At 41.3% G+C, this 23,442-nt stretch overlaps 1 protein-coding gene across 2 annotated transcripts in view; it reads left to right on the top strand.

The window, feature by feature from the left end:
* Positions 1-1,824: 1,824 nt before the first annotated feature.
* The window catches only part of PSMD12 (proteasome 26S subunit, non-ATPase 12), a 35,569-nt gene continuing 13,951 nt past the window's right edge, over positions 1,825-23,442 (top strand). The window contains exons 1-5 of one of the 2 annotated variants that reach the window (XM_072781088.1): positions 1,825-2,046; positions 12,236-12,295; positions 12,382-12,510; positions 18,861-18,968; positions 22,196-22,300. In XM_072781088.1, the coding sequence (XP_072637189.1) occupies positions 1,939-2,046; positions 12,236-12,295; positions 12,382-12,510; positions 18,861-18,968; positions 22,196-22,300 (510 nt within the window). In that variant the 5' untranslated portion in view covers positions 1,825-1,938. Of the gene's footprint in view, positions 2,047-4,030; positions 4,050-12,235; positions 12,296-12,381; positions 12,511-18,860; positions 18,969-22,195; positions 22,301-23,442 lie in introns of those variants that run through there. The other variant, XM_072781090.1, reaches the window with a different exon arrangement.

Below are 23,442 nucleotides of genomic sequence, written 5' to 3'. Positions count from 1 at the left end.
TACCAAGAAGTTGTACACCATTTTGGAAAAAATCATGCTACCCACAGGAAGCCCTTATGATGCTTGGGGAACCAATGAAACATAACTATTGCAGATTTTGCTGGGGCTGGAACTCACCACCCAGAGATCAAGAGCCGCAAGGTTCTCAGACTGAGCCAGGCAGGCACCCTTAGCCTTTACATCTTGAAATGTATATTATTTTGCTATTCTGCAATGCTTCTCCTTAATATTATAGCAAGGATGTTTTGTCATTGTTTTTAATTATGTGTGCAGATGGGTTATATTATCCATGATTTTGATTCTACAACAGTAAAAACCAACAACAATTAAAACAAAGTCTATTCACCATATAAAAAGGGATGTTGAGGGATCCCTGGGTGGCGCAGCGGTTTGGCGCCTGCCTTTGGCCCAGGGCGCGATCCTGGAGACCCGGGATCGAATCCCACATCGGGCTCCCTGTGCATGGAGCCTGCTTCTCCCTCTGCCTGTGTCTCTGCCCCTCTCTCTCTCTCTCTGTGACTATCATAAATAAATAAATAAATAAATAAATAAATAAATAAATAAATGGATGTTGGTGCTGATTAAATTCACTAACTGGTAGACCATTCCAAGATTTCCCTTTTGCTTTGGAGGCTACCGTTGACACTTTGACCACATCACACACAACCTCATTCTCACTTTCAAGCATCCTAAACTTCTTATTTTTTTTTAGGATTTATTTATTTATTTATTCATGAGAGACACACAGAGAGAGGCAGAGACATAAGCAGAGGGAAAAACAGGCTCCCTGCCGGGAGCTGGATATGGGATTCCATCCCAAGACCCTGGGATCACGACCTGAGCCAAAGGCAGATGCTCAATCCCTGAGCCACCCAGGTGACCCCATCCTAAACTTTTTAATAGGGACCTAGATGGTGCAAATGAACATTTGTAGGGTCCTTAAAAATTAAAATAACTGGGATGCATGGGTGCCTCAGGGGTTGAGCATCTGCCTTTAGCTCAGGGCATGATCCCAGAGTCGGGGGATCGAGTTCCACATTGGGCTCCCTGCATTGAGCCTGCTTCTCCCTCTGCCTGTGTCTCTGCCTCTCTCTCTCTCATGAATAAATAAATAAAACCTTAAAAAAATAAAAAAAATTTAAAAATTAAAATAACCTCACATACATGATCTTGCTTGATGCTCACAAGGGTCCCACAGAGAAAGCCAGTAAAGGGGCACCTGGGTGGCTCTGTCAACTGAGCATCTGCCTTCAGCTGAGGTCATGATCTCACAGTCCTGGGATTGAGCCCCACTAAGGAGCTCTCCCTCTGTGCAGGAGTTCTCTCTTTCTCTCTCTCTCTTTATTTTTAGGAGTTCTCTCTCAAATAAATAAATACAATCTTAAAAATAAAAAAGAAAGCCAGTAAGTGTGTTTTTAAAGATTCTTCTTAAAAAAATAAAATAAAGATTCTTCTTACCCACGTAGTGGATTACAGTAAAAATGAAAACAAACAGAAAATACTTGTGTTACTGAACCGCTGTCACACTTTTTGACTTTAAGAGATGCCACCGATTAAACCACCAAGATTCTCAACCAGACGAAACTTGATAAAGAACTTTTTGTCTCTGGGGTGATTTCAGCCTGCTCAGGCAGAGATGAGAACACTGAGACCCAAGAAAAGTCAAGCGACTTGCCCACGGTTCTGAGAAGTAATACTTCAAAGCAGGGATGCCCCGCCCCAGCCCCGCCCCAGCCCCGCCCCCAGCCCCGCCCCCAGCCCCGCCCCCAGGGCTGTCCGCGGCAGTGCCTGTCTGGCGGCCAGCGCAGGGGGGGCCTCGTGGGGTCCTTCGCGCGGGTTCCCGACGCACTGCCTGAGCGGGTGCACAGGCGGCTTCCGGTGTGGGTGACGAGTGGTGGCCGAAGCAGGGGGACATCAAGGGACGTTCAGGCAGGGACCATGGCGGACGGCGGCTCGGAGCGGGCTGATGGGCGCATCGTCAAGATGGAAGTGGACTACAGCGCCACAGTGGATCAGCGACTGCCCGAGTGCGAGAAGCTGGCCAAGGTGAGGGGAGGCCGGCTGGCTGCTGGCGGGCGCCGAGGGCTGAGTCACGGCGCGGAGCTCGCTTAGGCCTCAGGGGGCCTGCGGGCTGGAGGGCGCGTCCCCCACTGCCTGCCCGGCCCGAGTGGGGCTGCTTGGGGAGGAGGTCCCAGGTCGGCTCCGCGGCGGGAGTACGCCGGTGCATACAGCTTCCCAAACCTTCCCCGGGACAGATGGCCACTGCCCGGAGCAGCTGGGGCCCCCTTTTCATGGTCCCGTTTCACGTGCACTTTAGCAGTTTCCCAGGGGGTTAGGGCCGCGTCAGCGTCCAGGCTAGATCAGAGAGGTGAGTGCTTCTGCTCGTGTCGTTAAGCTGTGTGTGGATCCTGGGATGTGCCTGGCCTTGAGCCAGGAGAAGGGGTAGGAAAGTGACGGGACGAAGGCGGACAACGGCACAGGACCCCTGCCCTTCAGGAGTTCGTAGACATCGCGAAATTAGACGATCGGCTGCGGTGGTGAGTGTCCCCCAAGCCTGTCAAGTGCTGTTGGAACACAGAGAAGGAAGCTGCTCCTTCTTACTGGTGGAATAAGGGAAGGTTTTACAGAGACTGGGGTGGGGAGGAATGGTTCCTGGAGCAGGAACTCCGGAAGACAGCAGTGCGGGATAACAGCGCTTTAGCCCAACTGCTTATCTCCCCTGGAGTAGAACTTTTAACTCGATCCTGGTATTTATCACACTCCCTGCTACGTGTCAGGCGACTCTGTGGATCCTTTTACATATAAAGAAACCAAGGCTTAGGGAGTTACTTGTGGAACGTTGTCGTTGGTAATGGAACCGAGGATTCAAAACTCGGTTTGTTTGTCTGACGGGGCTTTGGATGGTTGTCAGATCAGCTCCCATGGGAGCTGATCAATGGGCTGTTGCTAAGAGTCCTTGCACCCAGGCGTCATTAAGTTCCTTGATCAATCCAGCCACAGGTATGTGTTGCTATTCACCTGGGACGCATGTGCTAAATAACAGAGTTGGTTTTGTCCCTTCAGGGGCTTACTGCATAAGTACATTGAAATGTAATACATTCAGGGACAGGAGGAGTGTCAAGTATTATCTCACAGTAGTATTTTTTTAAATTATTTTACTTATTTACTCATGAGAGACAGAGAGAGAGAGGCAAAGACACAGGCAGAGGGAGAAGCAGACTCCATGCAGGGAGCCCCATGCGAGACTGGATTCCGGGTCTCCACGATCACACCCCGAGCTGAAGGCAGATGCCCAAACACTGAGCCACCCAGGTGTCCCTAACAGTAGTATTTCTTAGAAGGAAACCTTTCAATACTTCCCCTTTTTCTGATAAAGCATTTAATGGGGCTTTTTTTATTTTTATTTTTTAAAGATCGTATTTATTTATTCGTGAGAGACACACAGAGAGAGAGAGAGAGAGGCAGAGACACAGGCAGACGGAGAAGCTCCCTGCAAGGAGCCCAGTGTGGGACTCAGTCCCACACCCCAGGATCACGGCCCGGGCCGAAGGGAGACGCTCAACTGCTGAGCCACCCAGGCGTCCCATTTAATGGGGCTTTACAAAAAAAACAGGGATAGGGAAAGATGATGAAGTTGGTATACCTGAATTTCTTAGCTTCAGTACATTTGATGGAGGGTAATCATAAATTCATCTATGTACATACCAGAAGCTAGCGTAAAGAAAACATCGTCTTGTACATAGGAGTTGGGAAACACCTACAGGGCCAGGCAGATAACAATAGCTGGCATTTATTGAGTACTTTCTGCCGTGCCAGACACTCTTCTTCTAAGTGCTTACATGCATTAGCTCATACGGTCCTCACCTTAGCCCTATGTGATAGGTATTATTCTTCTTCTTATTTTACAGACAAGAAAACAGTCTAAGAGAAGTTGAGTCACGTGCTCCAAGGTCATACAGCTAGTAAAGTGGTGGAGCCAGGATGCAAACCAAGCAGACTGATTCTGGAGCTTGTGCTCTCACCATGCTGTCCTGCCTAGTGAGCCAAATGTAATGAAAACCTGAACTTCTGAGCACCTGTCCAGGGAAAGGGGGCAGTAACTCTGTACCTCCAGTTAATCTTTGCCAATTGGGGATGAAGGCCAAGCCTTGTCAACTTCTTGAGGGAGAAGCCAGGAATTTGGATTTTTTTATATGAATTGCCTCAATATTTAGAAACTGGCACTAATCTGGTTTAAAGCACTATTTGAACCAATACCACATATATCAAACAAAATATACATACAGGCCAAAGTCAGCCTCTGAACTACCACTTGGGATGTAATAGATTGCTAGTGTCCAAAGGAAGAAACCATTTGCTGTAAAGAAGTACAACTATTTCTAGAACTGAGACCTGGGAGAAAAAAAATCTTCCTTTTACCGATTTCTTCTGAGAGCCTCCTATCATTAGTCAGTGCTAGACATTGTGGGGACTGTAACGATCATTATTAGACAAAGCCCTTGCCCTCAGGTAGCTTATAGGCCAGTAAGAAAAAAAAATTTTTCGCTGCTACGGTTGTAGTAATCACATGTATGGCATTTATTTAGGACATTGTGGTTATGTTCAAGACAGTTGAAAAGACTTGCAAACTCAAATACCTTTTTAGGCATCAAATAAGTAGATAATGGAAATGTTTAAAACAGGGAAAGTTGGGGCTTGTTAAACGAGGTAAAATTAAAGCGATTTGGATTTTTTTTTTTTTTTTAAGCCAGTGTGCCAGTGGAACAAAATAAGGTATTGGTGTGAATTGCTTTTGTGAACGAGGCAGATAGAGGCCTGGGGGATGACAGAGTATGTTTTTGTTTTTTATTGCAAACCCACAATTTTCAAGTTTTGGATTAGACAGTTGTCTTACCATCCTAGTTAATTTTAATTTCTTTTAAAGTTTGATTCTTTGTTTTACCTTTTATTCATCATTTTATATTTTCTAGCCATTCCACCAAACAAAGAAAATACCTATTTAAAGCATTGTATTTCTACATTGGAATGTATAGAACACTTTAGCATATACTCTTTTGTTGTTTTACTTTGAGCCCATCAATAAAAGTGAAGAAAGTTCTATTGTTTTTACTTTACTTGTGAGAAAACTAAGGTTCAGCAGTTAAGTGGTTTATCCAAGGTCTATAGCAAAGCCAGGTCAAGCTCAAGTCTCCTGGCAACAGGTCGTGTTCGTTTTGCTACATTCCACGACCTCTGTAAGAGACTTACTTCTACGCTTACTTTTCTTAAGACTTTTTTTTTATGTACATATGTTAAGATTTTATTTATTTATTCATGAGAGAGGCAGAGAGGTAGGCAGAGGGAGAAGCAGGTTGCCTGCAGGGAGCCTGATGCGGGACTCGATCCCAGGACCCTGGGATCACGACCTGAGCCAACAGCAGACAGACACACTCAACCATTGAGCCACCCAGGTGCCCCATTTTTTATTTTTAATGTGAAAGACATTTGAAGATAAAAATTATGTGTATAGAAACTTACTAAAAATGTACCTAGTGAGAAAAGAGCCCGGATAGCAGAAACCTTCAAAAGACAGACCCAGGTCTAGACTTGGGTGGTGAAATTGCCAAATCTAGGCCATTCGATTCTCTTACAATGATCTAATACAGTTCTGTTTCTGTGTTCCAACACTCACCTAACATTCAATAATTAACACCAGTCACTAATATTTATTGCCATGTACTTTCTATATAATGTTAGCTGTTGTAATGATGATAATGTACATATATTCCAGGCCTATCTTTATAGGTTTTGCTTTAATGCTTACAGCAACTCTGTGGGGCAGGAATTCTTATTATGCTCATTTCACTGAAGAGAAAATTAAGAGTCAAAGTGTGTTATGCCCAAGGTAATATAGTGGTAGACCTGAGATTTAGACCCAGGCAGTCTGGCTGCAGAGCCAGAATTTTTAACTATTACATTCTGCTGCTTCAGTGACTGGCATTTGAGGTTGGTGAGATAATAAAAGTGATACTAGGGCAGCCTGGGTAATTCAGCGGTTTAGTGCCGCCTTCAGCCCAGGGCATGATCCTGGAGACCCAGGATCGAGTCCCACATCAGGCTCCCTGCATGGAGCCTGCTTCTCCCTCTGTCTGTGTCTCTGCCCCCCACCCTCTGTCTCTTGTGAATAAATAAATAAAATCTTTAAAATAAATAAATAAATAAAAGTGATACTAGTTCTCCATAGTGATTAGTTCTTTAATGAATCTAATGAGGGCCTTTCTGTAACTCTGTAGTATTTAGCAGTTCTTAATACACAGAGGATCACCACCACCACCACCCCTGCTTTTTGATTATGGTATAATTGTTACATGGTTATTTGGAAATTATTTACATTTTTTTAGATTTTATTTATTTGATACAGAGATAAAGAGAGCACAAATAGGGGTGGGGATGGCAGAGGGAGGTGAAGCAGGCTCCCCGCTGAGCAGAGAGCAGATTGGGGGCTTGACCCCAGGACCACCCCACCCACCCATCCACCCCCCCAGGTCATGACCTGAGCTGCAGGCAGATGCTTAACTGACTGAGCTACCCAGGCACCCCGATTATTTACATTCTTAAATTGAATATATCCTTTCATTCATCTTCATGTCTTTTCGTTTGGTTACCTTCAGCCTCTTCTCAAGGTTAATATTAAAAAAAAAGAAGAGGTGAAATGTAAAACATTTTATTGTTAGCAGCTAGGACAAAAAACTCTTTTAGAAATAGTTTATGTGAAAGTATTGGATTGGTCTTAAATTTCAACCATTGGCCTTTTTCTTACTTGTTTAAGTTATTTAACAAATCATTAAAAGATTGGATCCACTTAGAAGTTAAAGGACACAAACATAGAACTTACAGATACCCAACATGGATTGATATTGAACAACTCCTTAGTCATTTGAACATTGATTATTTGTATTTATTTATCTGTTTATTTATTTTAAGATTTTATTTATTTATTTGTGAGAGACAGAGAGAGAGAGAAGCAGAGACATAGGCAGAGAGAGAAGCAGGATCCATGCAGGGAGCCTGATGTGAGAGATGTGGGACTCGATCCTGGGTCTCCAGGATCCCGCCCTGGGTGGAAGGCAGGTGCTCAACCGCTGAGCCTGGGTCCCACAAAGATTATTTTATTGAGGAAAATGAGTCACAAAAGTCACATGTTCTACTGGCTTAATTTTGGTAGCTCTGACTGTCTCATTCCTCTGAGTTGAAAGGCAGCATTGAGGAGGTGGAATTCCTTTCTTTCCTTCTTACTTTCTTTTCTTTTCTTTTTTCTTTTTTTTTTAAAGATTTTATGTATTTATTTAAAAGAGACAGAGAGAGAGGGAGAAGCAGGTTCCCCACTGAGCAGGGAGCCTGATGTGAGGGTCAATCCCAGGATCCTGAGATCATGACCTAAGCTGAAGGCAGACAGGTTGACTGAGCCACCCAGGTGCTCCAAGGAGGTGGAATTTCGAAAAACTGAATAGGTAGGGAAAAAAAGGAGGAGGATGGTTAGCCATAGCATTGGACATGGAAGAATGGGAGAAAAAGGTGGGATGATTAGAGAATTGGGAGTAGTATTTTGTTGATAGTAATACCCCTCAAATAGCACTGAATTACCAGACATGTAACTTATCACATCCTACTTAGTGTGACAGTAAGAATCACGAATTCTGAGCCATTAAGATCATCTGATAGTTTCTGGTCAGTGTGAAGCCATTCAATGCATGCTATGTACAAGTTGGTGCATGGGAAACAATCAGACGCTATCCAGCCCTGAAGGAACTTAAAACCATTTAGGAGACCAGAGGTGCACATTAATAACTGGTTCAAGGTATAAAGGGATGTACCATAATATCTACGGAAGCAACATTATGTGCTTTGCCAGGTGCAGAACATTGAGCTGCAGTAGTGAACAGTATAGACATGGTCCCTGCTCTTACAGAATTTACATTCTAGTGAGATTAGGAAGACCATAAAGGTTAAAACAAAAAATGTTGGAGTCATTACAGAGCAGAAAGTCTGTGGTCTTGTGAGTTAAAGAAGGAAATACTGAATAACTACTGACTATGGAGAGTTATTTAAGAATGCTTTCCTGAGAAGATGACAACTAATGTTTTGTTAATATCTAGAGTGGTTTGTGGGATCCCTGGGTGGCGCAGCGGTTTGGCGCCTGCCTTTGGCCCAGGGCGTGATCCTGGAGACCCGGGATCGAATCCCACGTCGGGCTCCCGGTGCATGGAGCCTGCTTCTCCTTCTGCCTGTGTCTCTGCCTCTCTCTCTCTCTCTCTCTCTCTCTCTCTCTCTCTGTGTGACTATCATAAATAAATAAAAATTAAAAAAAAAAATATCTAGAGTGGTTTGTGATTCAGGATGCCTGCGTGGCTCAGCGGTTTAGCATGCCTGCCTTCGGCCCAGGGTGTGATCCTGGAGTTCCAGGATCAAGTCCCACATCAGGCTCCCTGCATGGTGCCTGCTTCTCCCTCTGCCTCTGCCTCTCTCTCTCTCTCTCTGTCTCTCATGAATAAATAAATGAAATCTTTAAAAAGAGAGTAGTATGTGATTCTTTCACATGTAGAGTGCAGTTCTTTGAAATCCATACTTCTGGGCAGCCCTGGTGACTCAGCAGTTTAGCAAGCCTGCCTTCGGCCCAGGGCGTGATCCTGGGGTCCTGGGATTGAGTTCTGCGTCGGGCTCCCTGTGTGGAGCCTGCTTCTCCCTCAGCCTATGTCTCTGCCTCTCTCTCTGTGTGTGTATCTCATGAATAAATAAACAATATCTTTAAAAAAATAAAACCTAGGGAACCCTGGGTGGCGCAGCGGTTTAGCGCCTGCCTTTGGCCTGGAGCGCAATCCTGGAGACCCGGGATCGAATCCCACGTCGGGCTCTCGGTGCATGGAGCCTGCTTCTCCCTCTGCCTATGTCTCTGCCTTTCTCTCTCTCTCTCTCTCTCTCTCTCTGTGACTATCATAAATAAATAAAAATTAAAAAAAATTAAAAATAAAACCTATACTTCCGAATTAAAATACCATAACTACACTCTTGATTATATCACATGACTAACAGTAATTGCAAAAGTGACAGGTGATCATCAATGAACGGTATTTTGCATGTTAGCTATTTTTGTACTATATTTGTTGCCAGATAGTAACCATTTTCCTAATGGAAATTACTTTGATGAAAACAAAGGTGTGATTTAAACTAGTATTGTTTGGTGTAATGGAGGGAACATTGAATCAGGAGGCAAGAGCCCTGGGTTCTGATTCTGCTGTTAAGTTTTGTAGCTGCACTATTTGGTCCTTAATCCTTGTATACTCTAGAATGAGGTGATTGAATTTAGTAATCTGTAGCAGTCTACAGTTCAAGAGTCTTTGTTCTTTTATGATTTATTAGCCTTTAGCTTTGGAAAATTTATGGATTTGTTTCTTCTTTTCCTCTGATGGACATTTAGTCAGCATTTATCATACACATGAATCTATAAAGTTTGCCTAACTGATGCTCTCTCCCTTTGCATAGGAAACACTGTTACAACACTAGTAATGTATGTTTAAGATTTAATTATAGTAATCATACAGATTTTAGAGTTAAAGAAAGTTCAAATAATGTCTGTACAGTACATATTCTGTGCTCCATAGAAAATTCAGTTTAAACATTATCTTGGAAAATAACATTTTGAAAAGTACAAACATTATTTGTATCCTTAATTCAAAAACTAGTTAGTTTCTTTCCTCAGTAAAAGAATAGTACTAATGTACTATCCATGCATGTCATTAAAATAAAGTAAGTTTCAGGGCACCTGGCTGGCATTTGGTGGAGCATGTGGCTCTTGATCTTGGAGTTGTGAGTTTGAGCCCCACATTAGGTATAGAGATTACTTAAAAATGAAATCATTGGGGGGTCCCTGGGTGGCTCAGTGGTTTAGTGCCTGCCTTCAGCCCAGGGCGTGATCCTGGAGTCCCGGGATCAAGTCCCCCGTCGGGCTCCCTGCATGGAGCCTGCTTCTCCCTCTGCCTGTGTCTCTGCCTCTCTCTCTCTCTCTCTCTCTCTCTGTGTGTCTCATGAATAAATAAATAAAATCTTTTTTAAAAAAAATAAATAAATAAAAATAAAAATGAAATCATTAAAAATAATAATAATAAAAATTTCATTTATAGTTAAACCAATTTCAAAATAAAATCCTCTATCACTTCCAGTTCACTCATTGTTAATAATATCAGTATCATAAGTACTTGAAATTTTTTTGCTGTGGGCTGGTTTTGTTTTGATTACAATGTGTGGTTCTTAGTAGAATGGCTTATCTTAGTCCTGGTGTATTATCATTTAGGTTTATATCATTTGAATTTTGCTATTCCCATTTCCTAATGTGCACCCCCGGAGGAATATTCTGTATTTGCATACGAGATAGAGGTTACTGTCAGTTGACAAAAAGGGGTATTCCATTTGGATCAGTATCTGCTTTTAAGATAGTGCGTGTGGATATTCTCAGGTGGTCTTCATTTCCTTTAAGCACAATTATAATTTATTTTATTTTTTAAGATTTATTTATTTATTCATGACAGAGAGAGAGGCAGAGACACAGGCAGAGGGAGAAGCAGGTTCCGTGCAGGGAGCCCGACGTGGGACTCGATCCCAGGACTCCAGGATCACACCCTGGCCTAAGGCAGCACTAAACCACTGGGCTACCGGGGCTGCCCAATTTATTTTTAAAGGCATTGAAAATTAAGGGCTCCTGGCTTGCTCAGTTGGCAGAACAGGTGACTCTTGATCTTGGGATTGTGAGTTTAAGCCCTACTCTGGGCATAGGGCTTACTTAAAAAAAAAAGTTCAGGACGCCTGGGTGGCTCAGCAGTTGAGCCTCTGCCCTCAGCTGAGGGCGTGATCCTGGAGTTCCAGGATCGAGTCCCACATTGGGCTCCCTGCGTGTGTCCCTCTGCCTGTGTCTCTGCCTTTCTCCATGTGTCTTTCATGAATAAATAAAATCTTTTTTTATTATTTTTATTTTTTTTATTGAAGTTCAATTTGCCAACATATAGCATAACACCCAGTGCTCATCCCATCAAGTGCCCCCCTCAGTGCCCGTCACCCAGTCACCCAAATAAATAAAATCTTAAAAAAAAAAAAAAAGTTGGATGCCTGGGTGGCTCAATCGGTTAAGTTGCACCTGCCTTTGGCTCAGGTCATGATCCTAGGGTCCTAGTATCAAGCCCCGCATCAGGCTCTCTGCTCAGCAGGGAGTCTGCTTCTCCCTCTCTATGTGCTCACTTGCTCTTTCTCTAATAAATAAATAAAATCTTGTTTTTAAAAAAGTTATTGAAAAACTGGTTTTTTTACCACCAAATATCCTTTTTATTTTTCCTCAAAACTTCATGTTTTAAAATATCTGTTATGGGGATGCCTGTTATGGGGTGGCTCAGTGGTTAAGTTTCTGCCTTCAGCCCAGGGCGTGATCCTGGAGACCTGGGATCGAGTCCCACGTCGGGCTCCCTGCATGGAGCCTGCTTCTCCCTCTGCCTGTATCTCTGCCTCTCTCTCTCTCTCTCTGTCTCTCATGAATAAATTACAAAAATATTTTTTTTAATTTTATTTATTTATTCATGAGAGACACACAGAGAGAGAGAGAGAGGCAGAGATACAGGCAGAGGGAGAAGCAGGCTCCATGCAGGGAGCCCGACGTGGGACTCGATCCCAGGTCTCCAGGATCACACCCCAGGCTTCAGGCTGCGCTAAACCGCTGCGCCACCGGGGCTGCCCCTACAAAAATATTTTTTAAAAAGTTTTTAAAATAAAATATTTGTTATGGTAACTTCATAATGAATTCATTTTCCCACTTTTATTCTTGAAAGACACGTGTGAGTGCCATCAGAGTCTTGGTTCTAAACAAGATAATCTGGTTACCACACTGAATTGATCAATTAGAATCCAAAGCCAAGACTTGATGGTTTTTTCAGGTGTTAAATCATTGTCCTACATTCAGTTTCTCATAGGCATTTTGAAATGTTAAAAATTCCTTGTGGGCACCACTTTGGGAACCATTGACTTAGGTAATCCACGGGAAAAGCTAGCATGGCCAAGAGAAGGAAAGACCCAAAACACTAGTGCTAGTGGTAGTTGCCCTTTGCCTCTGAAATGGATTTTTTCTTTTCTGTGTCAGAAACATTTCATTGTAGATGAGTTTATTTGGTTTTGTGTTGATGGTGATGTTTTCATTGTTCATTTATATCTTTTATTTTAGGAAGGAAGACTTCAAGAAGTCATTGAAACCCTTCTCTCTTTGGAGAAACAGACCCGTACTGTGAGTATAGTATAGTGAAAACTTCAATTATCATGAATTTCATTTAACAGTGTTCCATTAACTTGTGTATATTTTCATTTCTACAGGCTTCTGATATGGTGTCTACATCCCGCATCTTAGTTGCAGTAGTGAAAATGTGCTATGAGGCTAAAGAATGGGATTTACTTAATGAAAACATTATGCTTTTGTCAAAAAGACGGAGTCAGTTAAAACAAGTGAGTTCATGACTACATTTGCATTTAAATAAGAACTTTAGAAAACTGTTCTATGAAGCTGTTTTAAATTTACTGTTAAATCAGCATTACATTCTAGACGGTTTTTAAAAATTCTGTCCATATTTTCATGTCAGCTGTTTTTATGAGTTTTTTTTCTAGTTTTATATATTTGCATATTTTTCCAAAATTGTGCTGAATGTTGGTACAGTTTTGTTCTGTCTCCATCTTGCTCCATGTCTTCATGTTTATTATTTAATTTATTTAAAAAGATTTATTTGAGGAGCACTTGGATGCTCAGTGGTTGAGCATCTGCCTTTGGCTCAGGTCATGATCCCCAGGTCCTGGGATGAGTTCTGCATCAGGCTCCCCATGAGGAGCCTGCTTCTCCCTCTACCTATGTCTCTGCCTCTCTCTCTGTGTCTCTCATGATAGATAAATAAAATCTTTTAAAAATAATAAAAATAAAATAAAAAGATTTGAGAGGGAGAAAGTAAGGGGGGGGAAGGATGCACATGTGGAAGAGGAGTTGGGGGGGGGGAGAATTTCAAGCAAATTCCCCTCTGAGCGAGGAGCCTGACAAATCTTACAACACTGAGATCATGACCTGAGCTGAATGAAATCAGAAGCCAGATGCTCAACTGACTGAGCCACCTGAGTACCCCCATGTTTATTATTTTAAATGATTGTGTTGGGATCCCTGGGTGGCGCAGTGGTTTGGTGCCTGCCTTTGGCCCAGGTCGTGATCCTGGAGACCCCGGGATCGAATCCTACGTCGGGCTCCCGGTGCATGGAGCCTGCTTCTCCCTCTGCCTGTGTCTCTGCCTCTCTCTCTCTCTCTCTCTCTGTGACTATCATAAATAAATTTAAAAAAAAATAAATGATTGTGTTATAATCCATCAAATTGATAATCTGTAATTTACTTAGTCATGTCTTTTATTAAACATTAATATTTATTTTGAGGCCATTTTTCAGACATTATTTTGACTTAATTTTGTTTAAAGATTATGTATGTTCTCTTTTGGAGTTTTGGGGAAGCTAGATTTTCTTTACTGTTTTCCCTGTTCTTTTGCTTGAGTTTTTGTTGTTTTTGTTTGGTAAACTCTACCTAATGTGGGGTTGAACCTATGGCTGTGACATCAAGAGTCACATGCTCTACTGACTGAGCCATCTAGGCAGCTCTAACTATCTCAAGCAGAATGGGGCATCTAGGTGGCTCAGTTGGTTAGGAGTCTGCCTTTGGCTTAGGTTATGATCTCCAGGTCCTGGGATGGAGTCCTGAGTCAGGCTCCCCGCTCAGCAGAGAGTCTGTTTCTCCCTCTTCCTCTGCCTTTCCCCGATTCATGCATGCATGTGCTCTCTCTCAAATAAATAAATAAAATCTTTAAAAAAAAAAAAAAAAAGATTCTCTAGCATTTAAACAAATAAAAGCCTGGTTACAGTGGAATAATTTATTAAAAAAAAAAAAAGTAATTAACGTGGGGACACCTGGCTGACTCAGTCAGGGAGTGTGTGACTCTTGATCTCTGGGTTGTGAATTTGAGCCCCACATTGGGTGTAGTGATTACTTACAAATAAGATCTGAAAAATAAGAAGTTAACAGATTTGAGGCAATCTAGTACATCTGAATGTGAAATTCATTTAAATATGCCTTTTACCGCTCAGTTCTGTGGTTTGAGAGACCATCATAGAGTCAGCTGAGAGACTGGCATAAATGAACCATTGTCTTCCTCTGATTTTCTGAGAAATTAACTTTCCATGGGGTAGTTTAGAAAGGGCAATTTATTTAGTTGTTTCAAGGCAACCTGGGTTAAAATAATATGTGTTTTGTATAGTACTAGTATCATTCAAAACAGGTATCCAAAAATACAGATTATTAATAGAGTTCTAACATTTGAGAGTCAGTAGAAGGGACTATTTAATTCTGTTTTTTTTTTTTTTAAGATTTTTTTTTTTTCATTTGAGAGAGAGAAACACACAGAGAACAAGCAGGGGGGAGGAACAGGGGGAGAGGGAGCCCCCCCACCTCCCACTGAGCAGGGAGCCTGATGTGGGGCTCCATCCCAGGACCTAGAGAGCATGACCTGAGCCAAAACCAGACACTTAACCTTATCTGAGCCACCCAGGTATCCCCTCTGTTGCTTTTCTTTTCTTTTCTTTTCTTTTTTTAAAGATTTTATTTATTTATTCATGAGAGACACACAGAGAGAGGCAGAGACACAGGCAGAAGGAGAAGCAGGCTTCACACAGGGAGCCCGATGTGGGACTCAATCCTGGGACTCTAGGATCATTGCCTGGGCCAAAGGCAGACGCTTAACTGCTGAGCCACCAAGACGTCCCTCTTTGTTGCTTTTCTGATTGAGAAACTGACATTTATATGTAAGATTCTTGGAAAGTGAAGAAATGTGCCAGGTAACCTCTAGTTCGGTACAGAATATAAATCACAAGTAATGGTAGTACATCTTTAGCAAGTGCCCTAAGGTGATTTATTTTTAAAAGTTATACACAGGGGCACCTGGGTAGCTCTGGTTGAGCATCTGCCTTTGGCTCAGGTCGTGATCCTGGGGTCCTAGAATCTAGTCCCATATCAGGTTTCCTGCAGGGAGCCTCCTTCTCTTCCCCTGCCTATATCTCTGCCTCTCTCTCTCTCTCTCTCTCACACATTAATAAATAAATTTAAAATCTTAAAAAAAGAAAAAAAAGAAAAGGTGCACACATAGGGCACCTGAGTGGCTCAGTTGGTTAAGCAGCTGACTCCGGATTTCAGCTTGGGTAATGATGTCAGGGTCATGAGATCAAGCCCTGCATCAGGCTCTGTGCTCAGCATGGAGTCTGTTTGTCCCTCTCCCTCTGCTTATCCCCTTCCTCACTCTCTTTAAGAAATAAATAAAATCTGGGGATCCCTGGGTGGCTTAGTGGTTGAATGCCTGCCTTCAGCCCAGGGCGTGATCCTGGAGACCCGGGATCAGGTCCCGCATTGGGCTCCCTGCATGGAGCCTGCTTGTCCCTCTGCCTGTGTCTCTATGCTTTTCTCTCTCTCTCTCTCTCTCTCTCTCTCTGTCTCTCATGAATAAATAAATAAAATCTTAAAAAAAAAAAAAGAAATAAATAAAATCTTAAAAAATAAAAAGAAGTTATATGCCCAGATAGCAATATACAGTAAGTGACAAAAAGCAGTGAGTGGTGCAAGGAGACATGAAAGGAGGAAGAGAAGGTTTTGATTAGGTTTGTTAGGGGAGGCTTCCTGGAGAAAGAGGAGTTTGAGCCTTCTCACAACTGGCTAATGGCATGACCACAACTGCAGGGGGCTCCCCCTTTCGCGGTGACATATTATGTCTTCTTAGCTCTGGAAAGTGCTTAGGGACTCAAAATGTGCCTCTCCTTTTCCCATAATTGCTTTTTACCTAAAACTTTTCTTTTTGCTTTATCAGACTTAGAAAGTAATGATTTTCTTAAAATAACCTTTTCTAGATTGCTTAAAATTAATGGTTTCTAATTCACTGTCTGTCACTTGAGCCCAGGGGGTAAGCCTCACTCCAACCATGACTTACCTAATGACTTCTATTTTTTTCAGGTGGCGGCGTGATGTTCACTTACCGTTAGAATATTGATGGAATTGTTTTGTTTTGTTTTTCTTGTACCCCATCTGATTTCTGCTAATGTAGTTTTTGCACGGCTTTTAGAATTACTAAGTTGTATGCTCTTCTAGAAATCATTGTTATAATGAGTGTTAGAGGGATCTTTGGGAGATACAAGGTGTCCCAGAGCCGTACACTTATTGAAAGAGTTATATTTTACAGTAAAAACCTTCACCTTTTGGAACTCTTGTGTCTCTGAACATCCAGTTTTCCAGATAATTAGTAGTTTGACCTGAACTCCATGAATATTCTTTTTCAAGGAAATCTTTGCAAGATACACCGTGGGATTTTTTTTTTTTTTTTAGCTTGATTGAAGTATAATTGACTGCAAGATTCTCTGTTTACTTTTCTGATATCTTAAAATACGTATTTTCTTGATGACAAAGAGTCCTAATTATTATTCTCAATGGTTATGATAATTGACTGATAATTGATAATGTTTAGAATCTATGTATATATTTTTTACAGATTTTATTTACTCATGAGAGACACAGAGAGAGAGGCAGAGACATAGGCATAGGGAGAAGCAGGCTCATTGCATGGAGCCTGCTCCTGTATCTCCCTCTCTCTCTGCTTATCTGTGTCTCTTATGAATAAATAAATAAAATGTTAAAAAAAATAAAAGAATCTATATTAGAGGTTGCAGACTATAGGCCGTGGACTAAATCCCACCTGCTAACTTTGTAAATAATGTTTCTGGAACATAGCCATCCATTTGTTATATATTGTCTGGTAGCTTTGTAGTTACAAAGGCAAAGCTGAGGGACGCTTGGGTGGCTCAGTGGTTGAGCATCTGCCTTTGGCTCAGGGCGTGATCCTGGGGTCCCGGGATCGAGTCCCACATTGGGTTCCCTACATGGGGCCTGCTTCTCCCTCTGCCTGTGTCTCTGCCTCTCTTTCTCTTTGTGTCTCATGAAGAAGTAAATAAAAAATCTTTTTTAGGGATCCCTGGGTGGCGCAGCGGTTTGGCGCCTGCCTTTGGCCCGGGGCACGATCCTGGAGACCCGGGATCGAATCCCACGTCGGGCTCCCGGTGCATGGAGCCTGCTTCTCCCTCTGCCTGTGTCTCTGCCTCTCTCTCTCTCTGTGACTATCATAAATAAATAAAAGTTAAAAAAAAAATTTAAAAAAAAAATCTTTTTTAAAAAGTCTCAGATAATTAATTAATCTTAAAAAAAAAAAAAGCAGAGCTGAATACTTGCCACAGAGACCCTGTGGCTCACAAAGTGTAACATACTTAGAATGTAAATATTTACCAAAATTTATAGAAATATTTTGCTGACCTCTGACCTAGATGATAGAATTAGAGCTAGAGGTAATGTAGTCCAACCTGCTTAAGTTATCTCTGAGGAACCTGAGCAGGGATACTGTGACCCTTCAATGTCACATTTTATTGAGGGGAATATGGGTGACTATGGCTCTTCCTCCCTACCCAGGGGCTGGAACTGCTTAACCTTCTGCCTCTGCTGCTGACTCTTTTCTTCATTTACAGTATCAGCTGACTATGGCTTCATTGTGTTCACAGCCACTGTGGAACTCACTTCTTTTTTCCCCCCTTTCATCTTCTACAACCTCTGTGCTTTTTTGCTTGGCTCCAAAAAAAGCTAGCTAGGAAGCCTTCTAATAGACATCCTCAAACACCCCTTTTGTGTAATCAGTTTGCTATTTGTAGTGGGGAGGGGTGACGTCTTTCCATCTGAGATTTTCCTAACCTTTTTGAGTTATTAATGGGTGTTTAGTACTTCTTAGCTATCAGAGACATTTTGAATATTTTTTTAAGCAAGCTCTACACCAAATACGGGGCTTGAACTCACAACCCTGAATCAGGAATGGCATGCTCTACCAACTGATCCAGCCCGGTCCCCCCTTCCTCTTTTTTAAAGATTTTATTTTATCACTATTATTATTTTATTTATTTATTTATTTTTAGAGAGAGTGGGATAGTACAAGTGAGGGGGGATGGGATAGTGAGAGAGGGAGAGAGAATCTGAAGGAAGTTCCATGCCCAGTGTGGAGCCCAGCATGGGGCTTGATCTCATGACCCAGAAATCATGACCTGAGCCAAAATCAATACTTGGACATTTAACCAACTGAGGCAGGGCTGCCTGGGTGGCTCAGTTGGTTAAGCATATGTCTTCCACTCAGGTTATGATCCCCAGGGTCCTGTGATCAAGCCCAGTGTGGGGATCCCTGTTCAGTGGGATCTCTTCCTCAACCCCTCCCCTTGGCTTGTGTGTGCTCTCACTTTCTCTCAAATAAATAAATAAAATCTCTAAAAAATAATAATAATAACTAACTGAGGCACCCCTAAAGGTTTTATTATTTTACTTGATTTTATTTCATTTCATTTCATTTTTTAAAGATTTTATTTTCTTAAGTAATCTCTGCAGCCAACATGGGGATTGAACGCACAACCCTGAGATCTAGAGTTGCTTAGGAATACTAGGTTTGAACATAGCATTTTCGTCAGTGAAATACATCCTTTTTTTTTTTTTTTTTTAAGATTTTATTTATTTATTCATGAGAGACAGAGAAGCAGAGACATAGGCAGAGAGAGAAGCAAGCTCCCCATAGGGAATCAGTCCTCAGACCCTGGGATCATGCCCTGAGCCCAAGGCAGATGCTCAACCATTGAGCCACTCAGGCATCCTGAAATACTTCTTTTTAATTGTATGAGGAATGAACCTTACTCATGAATGGTTTTTATTATTTTAGGCTGTTGCAAAAATGGTTCAACAGTGTTGTACTTATGTTGAGGAAATCACAGACCTTCCAATCAAACTTCGGTTAATTGATACTCTACGAATGGTAACAGAAGGAAAGGTAAGTTTTCCATTGGCATAACTCAGTGGGAAGTCCTGTCTTTTCTATATTCAGAGATACTTATTTATGAAGACGTTATATCTATATATATACATAGATAGATTTTATTTTATTTTATTTTAAAGATTTTATTTATTTATTCACGAGAGACACAGAGAGAGAGAGAGGCAAAGACACAGGCAGAGGGAGAAGCAGTCTCCATGCAAGGAGCCTGATGTGGGACTTGATCTCCAGGATCATGTCCTGGACTGAAGGCGGCGCTAAACTGCTGAGCCACCAGGGCTGCCCGATAGATCTATTTTAAAATAACAAAGTAAAAAAATAAATAAATAAATAAATAAAATAACAAAGTAGATCATCACCTTGATTCAACCATTATCTTTGTATATTTCCTTCTAGTATCTTCCCATATGTAAATGAATATATTTATTTGTGTTTACATATTTTAAAGATTTTTTTTAAAAGATTTATTTATTTATGATAGACAAGAGAGAGAGAGAGAGGCAGAGACACAGGCAGAGGTAGAAGCAGGCTCCATGCTGGGAGCCTGACGTGGGACTCGATCCTGGGTCTCCAGGATTGCGCCCTGAGCCAAAGGCAGGCGCTAAACCGCTGAGCCACCCAGGGATCCCCAAGATTTTTTTAAGTAATCTCTGCACTTACCATTGGGCTTGAGCTAATGACCTGGAGATCAAGAGTTGCATGCTCTTCCAACTGAGCCAGTCTGGCACCCCCAAATGAATGTAATTAAATAGCCACAGTCTTGGGATGCCTGGGTGGCTCAGTGGTTGAGCGTCTGCCTTTGACCCAGGGCGTGATCCTGGAGTCCCAGGATCGAGTCCCACGTTGGGCTCCCCGAGGGGAGCCTGCTTTTCCCTCTGCCTGTGTCTCTGCCTCTCTGTGTCTCTCATGAATAAGTAGATTAAAAAATCTAAAAAGAAATAAACAGATAGATATTCATAGTCTTGACACATCCAGATTTTTCTAGGAATTAGGGACCTTACCCCATATTTACATGTAAAATGAATCAAAGATAAAAGTAATTCTTCACCCTGGCCTAGATCTGCTTGAGAAATCTATACTTGGGATAACTAAGGTTTCACTCTACTATTTAAATTAATAGAATATTGGAGTGCCTGGCTGGCTCAGTCAGCAGAGCATGTGATTCTTAATCTTGCAGTTGTGAGTTTGAGCCCCATGTTGGCTGTAAAGCTTACTTAAAAAAAAAATAATAGAGTATTCATAGTTGCAAGTTTAATTTACAAATTTCACTGTCTTGCCAGAATGTATTTGTATTTAATATGATCTCTTTGTTCTCCTAATCTTCTGTTTCTCTAAAAAAGACAAGTGTGAAATGGTGACTAAAGTAAATTATTTTTTTCTAGACAGGTGTTTGTGATGTGAAAATAAAAACTAAGCTTATATTTAACTTAACAGTTCAGTAATTTTTTTAAAAGATTTTATTTATTTTTTTAAGATTTTATTTATTTATTCATGAGAGACACACACACACACAGAGAGAGAGAGGCAGAGACATAGGCAGAGGGAGAAGCAGGCTCCATGCAGGGAGCCCGATGCGGAACTCGATCCTGGGACCCCAGGATCATACCCTGGGTTGAAGGCAGGTGCTAAACTGCTGAGCCACCCAGTGATCCCCTAATTATTTATTTTTTAAAGATTTATTTAAGAGAGCATTTGTGGGTGGGGGGCAGCAGGGAGAGGAAAAGAGAATCTCAAGCGGACTCCCCACTGTGTGGGGACTCAGCCCAACGTGGGACCCAGTCTCATGACCCTGAGATCATGACCTGAGCTCAAATCAATAGTCAGATGCTCAACTGACTGAGCCACCTAGGCACCCCAAGATTTTTTTTTTTTTACGTAATCTCTACACTCAACATGGGGCTTTACCCACAACCCTAAGATCAAGAGTTTTATGCTCTACTGACTTAGCCAGCGGCCAGGCACCCTTAGTTCAGTAAATGTTTATTAAACACCTCTGTTGTGCTAGATCCAGAATGAATATGACACTGTTCTTTATCACCTCAAAGAGATGCATCATAAAAATAGTTACTGTGCTGTGTTTGACTCTTGATATTGGCTCAGGTCATGATCTTGGGGTCATGAGATTGAGCTCCAAGTTGAGCTCACCACTTAGCAGGAAATCTGCTTAAGATTCTTTCTCTGTTCCTCTGTCCCCCCACTCTACCCCTGCTCATGCCTGTTCTCTCTCTTTTTAAGATAAATAAAATCTTTTAAAAAAGAAAAGAAACATATGGGCATTTAGGAATGTAAAAGTAGTTTGTTATTCTTGGAGATTAAGGTTTTCTGGGGTGGATTGGGGAAAAGGGGTTGCTGCAGAACAAAGGCTAAAAGGATAAGGAAGCCTAAGCATGATAATTAGTTCTCTAGACTCCATTAGGCTATAGTTAAATTTTTGATGTTTAATTTGTTGGAAACTATAAACTCACTAACATTACTTATAACTGCAAAAAATGCTGGTAGCTTTAACAAGATCAATTATTTTAATTTAATTATTATTACTATTATTCTTTTTTATATTACTATTATTCTTAAACAACCTCTACAACCAGTGTGGGGCTTGAACTCATGACCCCAAGATCAAGAGTCACATGTTCTACCAACTGAGCCAGCCAGGTGCCCCTCAAATAATTCTTTTAAGGGCACTGTTCTATTTTTTCTGCTATTTAATATAGCTTAGGATTCTGTTATTCATTAAACAGTGATTTCATATTTAGGTGCTTAAAGCAAAGCTACAAAATATGAATAATGTTCTTAAAATATATGTGATCGTGAAGGTACCTCAGTGGCTAGGTTGGTTAAGTGTCCAACTCTTGATTTCTGCTCAGGTCATGATTTCAGGGTCATGAAATCAAGCCCTGAGTCAGGCTCTGTTCTAAGTGGGGAATCTGCTCTAGATTTTCTCTCTCCCTCCCCCCCTTCCTCTCCTCCCTGGGTATGCGTGCGTTCATGCATGCATGCATGCATGAGCATGTGCACCCCCCTTCAAATGAATAAAAATTTTTTTTAATTATGTAATTGTGAAATGTAAAATGTCACACAGTTGTATTTGTACAAAGAGGATAAAGTACACAATAACTGCATGATAAATACCATTAGGCTTAGTTTGAATAATAGTTCAACTGTATCTTTAAATGTTAACATATTTCTATGGAAATTTTGATAATATAAATTTCTCATATTTGTAGATTTATGTTGAAATTGAACGTGCTCGACTGACTAAGACATTAGCAACTATAAAAGAGCAAAATGGTGACGTGAAAGAGGCGGCCTCCATTTTACAAGAGTTACAGGTAAGGAGATGCATTTAGAATGAAAATCTTTATATTTAGTCGGCAGTATGTCTTATGGAAATAGCTTATTTTGGCATCTTTAAACTTTTTCAAAACTATCAAGATTAAGAGTAAGTGCAGTGGAATATGAGGTTATTCAGGTACCTGAAAATTATGTAATTAGGGTCCTGACTAAATTTAACTGCTAAAAGAATTTTGAAGAAAAGTTAGAATCGATGCATTAGTCTTGATTTTGTGCTATTTGAAAACTTTCATTCTCTTTAGAATTTAAATAGAATTAGTAATTCATGTACTATTTGTGCCGTAGGGAATCACTGGTAATCATTGGCTTCGTTCTTAACAAATATTTGATTGGCAGTCAATTTCTAGGCTAAATTGTTTTAACAAAGAAACATTGCCTCATAATTTGCCATGTTTCAGGACAGGTTCCCCCCCCCCCCCCCCCCAGGACAGGTTTTTAAGAATGATCTTAAAATTAGACCACAAAGAACCAAGAAATCTGAGAAAAACCATAGACTCACTCACCCAAAAAAAAAAGTACCTGAAATACACTCAAAATTTTCCTTGTAATTTTGGCTTATCATGGTTTCTCCATTAAGTTAAAATTGCTTATTCTGATTTTTCAGTCATGTACCATTTTAGTTAAAGGAAGGGGAAAAATAACACTGAGAAGATCCTGTGTGCTATGCATTGTCTTTTTTTTTTTTTAATGTCCTATGTTCTCTGTACACTTTATCTTATTCACTGTTCATGCACAGCACTATTTTTATCCCCATTTTTCTGCCAAGGAAACAAATTCAAAAGGATTAAGTAACGTGCCTTAAGTCATTGCCAAGAAGTGGTAAAGTTTAGACTCATACTAGTTCTAAATAGCTTCAGATGTCTTCTTTTTGTTTTTTTTTTTTTCATTTATTCTTTTTAGAAGATTTTATTTTTTTTCTTTCTTTTTTTTTAAGATTTTATTTATTTATTCATGACAGACACAGACAGAGAGAGAGGCATAGACACAGGCAGAGGGAGAAGCAGGCTCCATGCAGGGAGCCTGACATGGGACTCGATCCCAGGTCTCCAGGATCATGCCCTGGGCTGAAGGCAGCACTAAACCACTGAGCCACCGGGGCTGCCCAGAAGATTTGATTTGA

This window comes from Canis lupus, chromosome 16 (genome assembly GCF_048164855.1).
Source record: "Canis lupus baileyi chromosome 16, mCanLup2.hap1, whole genome shotgun sequence".
Taxonomy (NCBI): domain Eukaryota; kingdom Metazoa; phylum Chordata; class Mammalia; order Carnivora; family Canidae; genus Canis; species Canis lupus.
Note: the sequence above shows the minus strand (reverse complement) of the source record. Positions and strands in the feature narration are given on the sequence as shown.